This window comes from Montipora capricornis, chromosome 6 (genome assembly GCF_036669925.1).
Source record: "Montipora capricornis isolate CH-2021 chromosome 6, ASM3666992v2, whole genome shotgun sequence".
NCBI classification, from domain to species: Eukaryota; Metazoa; Cnidaria; class Anthozoa; order Scleractinia; family Acroporidae; genus Montipora; species Montipora capricornis.
Genome location: NC_090888.1, coordinates 39,148,663 through 39,158,662, shown reverse-complemented (window position 1 = coordinate 39,158,662; position 10,000 = coordinate 39,148,663). Strand labels below are relative to the sequence as shown.

At 43.5% G+C, this 10,000-nt stretch overlaps 1 protein-coding gene across 3 annotated transcripts in view; it reads left to right on the top strand.

Moving 5' to 3' along the window:
- LOC138052116 (uncharacterized) overlaps positions 1–10,000 on the top strand; it is a 58,227-nt gene that overhangs the window by 24,747 nt on the left and 23,480 nt on the right. For all 3 annotated transcript variants that reach the window (XM_068898492.1, XM_068898490.1, XM_068898491.1), the window contains exon 2: positions 9,366–9,574. In XM_068898492.1, coding sequence (XP_068754593.1) covers positions 9,382–9,574 — 193 coding nt within the window. In that variant the 5' untranslated portion in view covers positions 9,366–9,381. The remainder of the gene's footprint in view (positions 1–9,365; positions 9,575–10,000) is intronic.

Sequence of the window (10,000 nt, the reverse complement as noted above, 5' to 3'; positions counted from 1 at the left end):
ATATTCAGGCGCTTGATCGCGTTCGGGAACACTGTGAAACTAACATTTCTTTAAACCTTCGTGAAAGCTTTCTATACAGTCGATCGTCCAGCGAACCAAGGTGTCTTTTGGTCGAGCCAAGGCAACTAAACACGGATATCAACCCAAAGGACGGAACATCGTCACGAGCGCCGAACACCTAGTTCTGAAATACATATCTGCCTCGCAAACAAACCCTCCCCAAAATAATATTTAAGATATTTGCTGGATATTAACTCTTGTGATCTGTGTTATCTGGTGTGTTGGAGCTGAAAGAATCCTATCATCAATGAAGTTAGAGGTGTGCAATGGAAAGTGGTACCACTAGTGACCACGAGTGACTTGTGGTCACTCGTGGTCACTCGTGGTCAGTGGTCACTCGTGAGTACTTTTAGACTCTATCCCAACTGACGCCTGTATAAAATTTAAGTCGATAGCATCGACATTTCTATGGTGACAGAGGACCCCTGGAGCTTGCACTAAAATCGGGTTTGCGGCTTGTAGTGTGTGAAATCGTGGCTCACAACACAGGCTTTTCATGTACCTCGAATCGCTGATGTTACAAGAGAAATCCACACAATGTTGAATTATTCCACGTGTATTTCCACAGTTTTTAACTTAACTGTTTAGCTTCATAACTTTTTTTAAAAGCACATGGTTCTCTCTATGACGTCACATGACGTCGCATACAGTGTCCAGTCCTCTGGCGGATTTCTATATCTAACACTCCCCCCTAACTTAACAAAGAATGTCATCCATGACATTTGACTTGCAATACAGAATAATTCTTTACAAGAGTAGTAGCTTTTGATTCAAAATATTCCTTACTTCTTAAATCCTGGAGTGGGGTGATCAGGCCCAGCTCCTTACAGACCACTTAATCTCTTAGTTCATCTCTCCATACTGGCGTTCACGATTCTGTAGTACAACGACTATCTTAAGACAGTTTTCACAGCATTCACATGACGAATGTTTAAATACACTTCGGAAAATTCTCGTGGTTTTTTTTTTTTTTTTTTTTTTTTTTAGGGTTAGGGTTAGTACAACAATTTAATAGGCAAAAAAAAAGAAAAACTGTTTATCTGCACTGGAATGACTGGTATGGCACTCTCCATTGTGGCAGCTGTGGTACTAATGGCTGGGGCATCATATGAGGCACTATCATGTTCGCATTCCAGGACATCATGGGTGGTACCGGTGGAACTATATAGTTCAAGGCTGGTGGTAGCACACAGTACTGGTTCACTGGCAGTTCAGGTATGTAGGGTGTTGGCGGTGTAGGTATCCCGCACTGCGGTATTTCTGCAAATGGACTGGCACGAACCTGCTGCACGTAAGTTGGTTCCCCAGGAGTGTCATAAGTAAGGCGCTTTGGGCCCTGTCTCAGACGCCGAGGCCGGCCTAAGTTGCCAGTATACTCTTGTTCGACCATCTCTCCACCATCTGCTTGAGGGTCCTCCATCAACGGTGCTTCGTTAGAGCTACCAGCAATGTTAGCTTCTGTTCCCGTTTCACTTGACACCTCACCAGCAGGAACATAGGTGATATCTGGTTGTGGTTCGTCTTTCCTTGTAGACTCTACCTGTATCTGTGTTTGGTCATTTCTATCACGTCTCAGTGGGCGGTTACCGCATGAAATTTCTGGAAGATCGTCTTCGCTGTCACTTCCGTCCCCTTCGTGTACCAGTGGTTGGGTGTCATCACAAAAGTAAGGTGCCGGTGTTCTGCTCTTTTTTACAGGAGGGAGGTCCTCCCAGGGTTTCCCTGGCAACCAGTCACAAGGGAGTAAGAGGTTTCGATGTAGAGTACGGCTAGGTCCCTGACTTGATTCTGGCTTTACGTCGTATACTGGGCTTCCCTCCCCCTTTCTTGCAACGACCAGATGAATTTCGTCCTCCCAGAACGCACGGAGCTTTCCTGGTCCACCACGAGGAGTGAGGTTGCGTACCAGGACACGATCTCCTACTTGCAGTACTGATGATCTTACTCGTTTGTCATAATTCTTTTTCCCTCTCATGGCACTTTTCATGGCAGATTTTGACGCGAGTGAGTAAGCTTCTTGCATAGCAGACTTTCACTTGGTAACATACTCAGCATGTGATTTGGCTCCCGTTTCCTCCTCGAGATCAAACATTACATCAATTGGCAGGCGAAGATTACGACCAAATAAAAGAAAAAATGGAGCATAACCTGTTGACTCATGAACAGTGCAGTTGTATGCATGAACGAGTTTATTTACATGATCTCTCCAGCTGGATTTGTGACTTTCAGGTAGGGTTCGCAACATACTGAGTAACCTACGGTTCATTCGCTCAACCAAACCATTGCCCTGTGGATGGTATGGAGTAGTCCTCGAGTGCATTACTCCAGAGAGTTCCTCAAGCCTCTTGAAAAAACGGTTTTCAAACTCGCCTCCCATGTCATGGTGGATTTTCTCAGGAAACCCAAAGCGTGGGATGAAATCATTGAAGATCTTGTCTGCAGCAGTAATAGCGGTCTTATTCCTCGTTGGGTACGCTTGCGCATACTTGGTAAAGTGATCTACCACCACCAGGATATATTCATAGCCTCCTGAGCTCCGCTCTAGGTGCACAAAGTCGATAGAAACCATTTGAAGAGGAGCCGTTGTTGTAATTGGCTGTAATGGTTCTCTTGTTGGTAGATTTGGACGGCTCTGTTTTAGGCATCGGCATACGTGATGGATAAAGTTCTCTACATCTCTCCTCATGTGTGGCCAATAAAATCTCTTTCGGGCCAGAGCTAGCACTCTCTCAACACCAAGGTGTCCCATTTCTTCATGGAGTTCAGGGTAAACGGTGCGACGAAATTTCAGTGGGAGAACAACCTGCTGGTTACGATAAATTAACCCACTCCTCCTGTGTACATGAAACTTGTGCCACTCGTTCAGGAGCTTACGAACCAAAGGTGATTCTTGGTACTTTTCCTTCACTGTCGGCTTGTGGTTTGCTTTGAGTAATTCAAGGACACGTCCAATGTGAGGGTCTTCATTCTGTACTTTCATTAAATCCACCACTCTTACTTGATTGCAAGATGCTAATGACAGGGCGTCGAAAAGATGGAGTTCCTCTTCTTCATCAGTCAGGGCTGTCAGTCAAATTGAGTCCCCATTTGACAATGTCTGGACTGCAGAGATTGATGCATGCAAGCTTTCGGGAGTTAACTTCTCAGTGCAACTGTCCATGTAGGTGTGGAAGTCACGGGGCAATCGGGAAAGGCTATCAGCATCAGCATTCAACCTGCCTGGTCGATACCGTATTTCAAAGTTAAAGTCTGCAAGCTCTCCCACCCACCGCAATCCAGCAATCCAGCAATGTAGCATTTAACTTAGCAGATGTCAACACATAAGTCAAGGGATTGTTGTCGGTGTATACTACAAATTCAGGAGCGTAACAGAGGTAGTCCCTGAACTTTTCTGTCACTTCCCATTTCAATGCTAAGAATTCCAATTTGCCAGAGTGCATGTGGTAGTTACGTTCAGCCGGGGTCAGAGTCCTAGAGGCATATGCAATTACTCGGGTAGAACCGTTCTGCTTCTGATACAAGACCGCTCCCAAGCCATCCTGTGATGCATCGGTGTGTACAATGAATGGCGCATTATAATCTGGGTATGCCAGTAGAGGAGGTGAAGTTATTTTACCTATTAGGGTAGCCAACGCAGACTGGTGCCTGGGTTCCCACTTCACTGGTGACGAAGATGGTAACTGTCCACTACGCACCCCTGGGCTCTGTCTGGTTGAGGTAGCATTCTTTTTCCCCAGCAGGTCATGATTGAGGAGATCGTAAACGGGTTTTGCTATTTGTGCAAAGTTTTCGATATGACGGCGGTACACCCCAAGTAGACCCGTGAGTCTTCTTACTTCTCCAACGGTCCGCGGTTTTAAATTCTTCATTGCAATCACTGCATTTGTAGCTTTGGGATCTATCCGGTACCCGTCTTGAGAGATAATTCTTCCAAGGAAAGACACTTCCCGTTTGAACAATGCACACTTTCCAGGCTTAAGCTTCACACCATAACTCCTCAACCGACGAAGAACTTTACGGAGATGTTCAATATGTTCCGAAAATGTTTCTGAGAATACAATTACATCATCTAAGTAGGGGATACACATCTCGTCACGCAGCTCGCCAAGACAGTTCTCCATAAATCTCTGAAAGTTTACGGGCGCATTCATGAGTCCGAATGGTATTCGCACCCATTCGTATAACCCCCAAGGTGTAATAAACGCAGTTAACGGTTGACTTTTCTCGCCGATGAACCCCTGATGATAGGCTTTTCCCTGATCCAAAACACTAAACCATGACTTGCCCCCTAGACTGTCTAACGCTTCCTGGATGCGAGGAATAGGATGCCGGTCTGGCATTGTTTTCTTTTTTAATTCTCTGTAGTCTATACATAACCTCATTCCGGCATCTTTCTTGCGAACACAGACAACACTACTTGAGAATGGCGATTTGGACTTCCGGATGAAACCTCGGTTCAGCAAGTGTTCAACGTAACCTTTAACTTCTGGGTAGAGTGGACGGGGTATGGAAATGTAATTCTTCTGCACTGGCTGGTCACTAGTCAATCTAATATCCATCTCCAATTCGGTAATGCAGCCGATATTATCATTGTTCGTTGCAAATGCATCCGCTTCATCAACCAACAACTGTCTTGCCTGCTCCTTTTGGTTTACCGTCAGTCCACTCAAATCAACTTCAGGTAACCATGGCAAGTCACTCTCAATCCGTTCAGCCGGTGTATCTTTTTCACAAGGCAGTCCCTCGCATGGGGTCGGTGTCTCAGGGTCCTTAAACCTGACTTCAATAGGAGTAACTGACCGGACCAGCTGGAGGCGCCCCAGGACAACTCTTCCAGGCAGGGTGATATCGTGGTTTGTGTTGTTGGTCACTGCGACTAATAAGATGGTTGCATCACCCTCCTTCACAGTGGTAAGGGATTCGTGGACTGCCAATCCTGCAGGCCAGGTTGTCAACTCATCTGGCTCAAAAATGACAGGGGTCTTACGGTAGATTGGTCCAGTATTAGCACGACAAGGTAAGTGAACCGTCTCCCCTGCAGGGACAGTGTGTGGCTTCTTTGTAGATTTAACTAGACAAAGTTCATCAGAATTGGTAGTACGTATTAGGCTTATCAACGCTTATATGTCACCACTTTTACTCGTTTTAAAGCTTCTTAACATCCTTCCCAGTAATGCATCATCTTCTTTGCCTTTAGTATGCTTGACCATTAATTCTATAACATTGAAACCAATGATGGGCTGCTCAATGTTCTCCATTGTCACCAAGAACGGAACCCTAGTTTCTGTCTCATTTTCATTTGTTAACCTTACACCAATCTCTACCCATCCACAGTAAGGGATATTCGTCCCATTTGCTGCTAGCAAACTTATGGACCCATCTGTACCAAGTAAGTGTTCAATATCCCTTATTTTGACTGTTGGTAGTTGGCTCTTCAGGAAATCTACTGAAACAATTGACACTTGGGCTCCTGTGTCCCATAAAACTTTTGTAGCCATGTCATCCAGGTAGCAATCTACCAAACACTTTCTTCCCACCAGCTTAACTATACGTTCCTGTTGCCTGGGAGAGATGTGACTAGCATACACACCTCTATCTTGGGCATCTCCTAACCCCTCTTTAAACGATTCTCTCTCAGAGAGTTCCTTGATTGCTTTGCATAACACTTTATGCTTTGGCCAATGAGCCTTCTAGCAACGCACCGAACAATACCAAACAGACTGGCACCTTGAACACTGTAGTAACTGTGTGTGGCAATCGGGCTTCAGGCAACAACTACACTGGTGGGACTTTCTTTCTCTGGCGAAGCTACTCCCTGTCCGGCTGGGGTAGCCTGGCTGCGTTTCCCGGATAACTTCTGAGCCTGGTCTGACAGTAGCGTGAAATATGGTTCAAGCCACCACAGAAGTAGCAATGTGGGCATCGGTCGCCTTCCCCCTTCCTTCTACACTCTTGGCAACCAGGTCGTCTTGTTCCAGCTTTCACTCCACCCCCACCATGATGACTAGGTATCATAGTGTCTGCTTTCTGGTTACCTGCTACTTCCCGGAGGGTCTTAACTTCCGATTTCACTGTGGCCAGCTCTGCTTGTACAGCCTTCAGTGCAGCTAGGATTTGTGAGTCCTTCTGCAATTCTTTCCTTGTGGTTGGTTCTACTGCACTATCAACGGTGAACACCTTTGCAGACTTTCCCCTGTTGGTAAGACTGAACTTATTACTTCGCTCGGCTTCTGCCGATATGGCTAGGCTCATTGCTCCAATGAGGTCTTCGTCTGCGACTTTTGGGTTTTGAGTGAGAGGTCTTATTTTTGTACGGATGGTTTCATCAGCGAGACCAGTTTCCAAGGCATGCAGGAACAAACTTTGCACTGAGGAAGCATCATACTTAACCTCACTATCACACTCTTTTGAAGCACTAATTATCTTCTGTCTAATCGTGAGTGCTCTCATCAAAAATGACTGCGGGTCTTCATTGGGCAGCTGGGCAATGTTTGTTAGAAGCTGGTAAAGTTCTGTGGCATTTTTCTCATGAAAATGGAAGCGAAGAATCTTACGCAGCCTGGGCAGGGTTAGGTCAGTCATGTTTTCTAGATAGCTTCTTAGTTGCAGGCCTGGCTGTATAGCACGGACTACGGCACTAACTACTTCCTTATCCGAGTATCCCTTGGCAAGCCCTGATTCTATTTGGGATATTAGAGCTTGATAACCCAGCTTATCCTTCTGGCCAGGGTCGCCCACCACTCCTTGTATTTTAAAATCTCTGTGGAATATGCTTTGCTCAACCCCTTTAACTGGAAACTTAATCGTGCCTTCGTCCTTCACTGAGTCAGTAAGCTTTTCTTTCTGCATTTTTGCCAATTTTTCCACGACTTGTTGCTGCTTATACTCTAATGTACCCAGTTCTTCCTTGAGTTTCTTTAGGTCGCCTATGTTTTCTAATTCTTCTTGGCCGTAATTATCTTCCATTCCCTCGAGTGGGGGTGGGCCCAAATGTGCGATTAACCCATCGACATACTCAATTTGATCATCGTCGGACAAATCCTCAACTGAATCCTCAATTTTTCGTCTGATGGCCCGAATAACACTTAATTTCCTCTTGCCGTCTACTGCCGACTTTTCAACTTTAGCATGAAGAGCAAATTCACATAACCTACTCAAGTCCAACGACAAAATTTTGCGATCCAGGAGAATCAGTTTCTCCTCCGCCGTTTTGCTTTTACTTATAAACAACACGATCAGAAACCAGCATACATAAAATCCAATAAAAAAGCGTTCCTACCTTCCCTGTTCTCGAATCCGCGCCCCACTATCTTATGACCAGCCGTCCACACCAAATGTTTTCTTAAACTACAACCCGTTGCATCCTGCTCGACATAACGTTGTCCATCGAAACACAAAATCGAGGTGTAATGGCGGCGATACACTCAGTCCTCGTACACAGTGATCAATCGACCATCCAAACAGTTAATAAAACCATCCAGTTTTTTCCACAATTTCTCCCGGACAGGCCCCCAAAATGTTACACAAGAAATCCACACAATGTTGAATTATTCCACGTGTATTTCCACAGTTTTTAACTTAACTGTTTAGCTTCATAACGTTTTTTAAAAGCACATGGTTCTCTCTCTGACGTCACATGTCCAGTCCTCTGGCGGATTTCTATATCTAACACTGATAGCCTGCTCGCAGGCTAATCTTCGTCGAATAAAAGTGCCAGTTATTATCGACAGTTGTTGCAAAAAAAGAAACAGGATTTTCTTTCCTTTCTTCCACTCGTTTTACCTTGAAAGTCGATATTGTTCACACACCGTAGCGACCTATTTACTGACACCCATTAATTAACGGGTCTGAGTACGTCTTGGAATTTGTCACCGCAATGGTTTGAGATTCAGGCATGCCACAAAAGTAACTGTGAATTATTAACATATTCAAGCGATGAAAAGAAAAACGAAAAGATACAATGGGTGTTAACCGCCTTTAAAAATGATTCTATAGCCCAAAAGGAAAAGGGTGCCAAAGCAAAGCCCTGTTGCATTTAGAGTAGCCTCAAATTTTGTTAAACGTACATGACGTGAACGAAAAATGCATTGTTTGTTTTAACAGACGTACATAGTTTCATGTTCCAAACAAAACACTTTCATTGGTCAACTCGAAACAGTTGATTTCAATATTGTTGGTGATCTTAATAATAATAATAATAATAATAATAATAATAATAATTTATTACTTATTAGGCGCAAATTAGCATCTGAATATGATCAAATGCGCCTTACAACTAAAACTAAAACTACCCCTAATAATTACAATAAAATATACTTAAGAATACTAGAAATTAATAACTTAAAAAGTAGTCAATCTAACAATAACAGGCAAAAGCCTTCCTAAATAAATAAGTCTTTATAGTTCGTTTAAAAACCAAAAAGTCTTCGATGTCTCTAATACTCGCAGGAATGCTGTTCCACAATACAGGGGCAACTGTTTGGAATGATCTGTCTCCCAGAGTTTCCTTTGTTTTTCTTATGGGCAACTGTAATAGTAGTTCTTCAGAAGAACGAAGCTGGTATTTACATTTATCCTTTAACCGAACTAGATTACAGATATAGGACGGCCTCAGTTGATATATAGCTTTAAACGTTAATAGTAAGATTTTGGACTCGATACGGTAAGTAACGGGTAGCCAGTGCAAAGAAAATAACATGGGTGTAATATGATTAAACCTCGGTGTTGAACATACTAGCCGGGCAGCACTATTTTGGATGCGTTGTAACTTACTTATGTGTATCGCGGGAACTTTGTAAAGAAGACTATTACAATAGTCTAAACGGCTATTGTAATAACTTGAAAAACAGTTTAAAATGCCTCAAACTCCACCTAACATATCTGTATGTTGCATGATCATGCAGATGAGGCACCATTGGCAAATAACAAAGTAGAACGCCAAAGGTGGCCAGCAAAAACCTTTAATATCAGGGAGGTCTGGAACCCAGTATGCTGCCATGTAACAAAACTAGTATGCTCATATTGTGGACCACATGTACCAGTACCTTACCGCAAAGAATCAAGCATTTCTGATACAAATTGGCTGAGATATTTTTTTTATAATATTTGATCAAAATTCGGTTTAGTTTATGACATCATCACTGGCTAATTTGCATATTTTAAAAGCTTGAATATATCTGGAAAAAAGAGGGATATTTGAAAATAGTAAACAGCATTCTTCTTCTCGTACAGACTTTTTTTAATGGCTTAGATATGAAAGATGCAAGTTTCGTCATACTAACACTTAAACTTTCGTTTCGTCACAGCTGGACACAAAGCATCATGAAAACGAATCCTTTGGCCTTTGGTATTTTGATCGCGTTTATTTCTTTCTCAACCAACGTTTCAAGTCAGCAGCGGAGGTGTTTGGGCGTCCATAACGATTGCGCTGGCCAATTTGGAGATATGCAGGCTATCTGCGAAAATGGATACTGCTACTGTACCGGACAAGATTACGACTATAATACTTGCTTGCGTAAGTTGTTTCGTGCAAAATCCTTCTTGGTCAGGTAAACAGCATAAGGGATGGTTCGTTGGTGAGACAATATTATTACCCTGGCACTCCGTAGGAAGCCTGGGTTATAAATTGGGCCTCGTTTTCCACGTTCAGTCACAAATCGCCGTTGAGGCTCGAAAGCGCATGCGTGAAATCTAACGACCTGCGTTACCCTTGTCCAGCATTTCGCTTTGTGATCAATTACGCCCATAGCCAAGTCTGCATAAGAGCACGCATTCTTGGGCCCCATCGCGGTTCCGTGCTGTTGAACATAGTTATTGTTATCAAATTGGCAATTGTTGGATTTCAAACAAATTTCCACAGCCTCTAAAATGCATTCTGTGGATGGTATTTTGACAGATCTTGCATCTAATGCATTTTTAACTGCCGTAACCCCCAATTCGT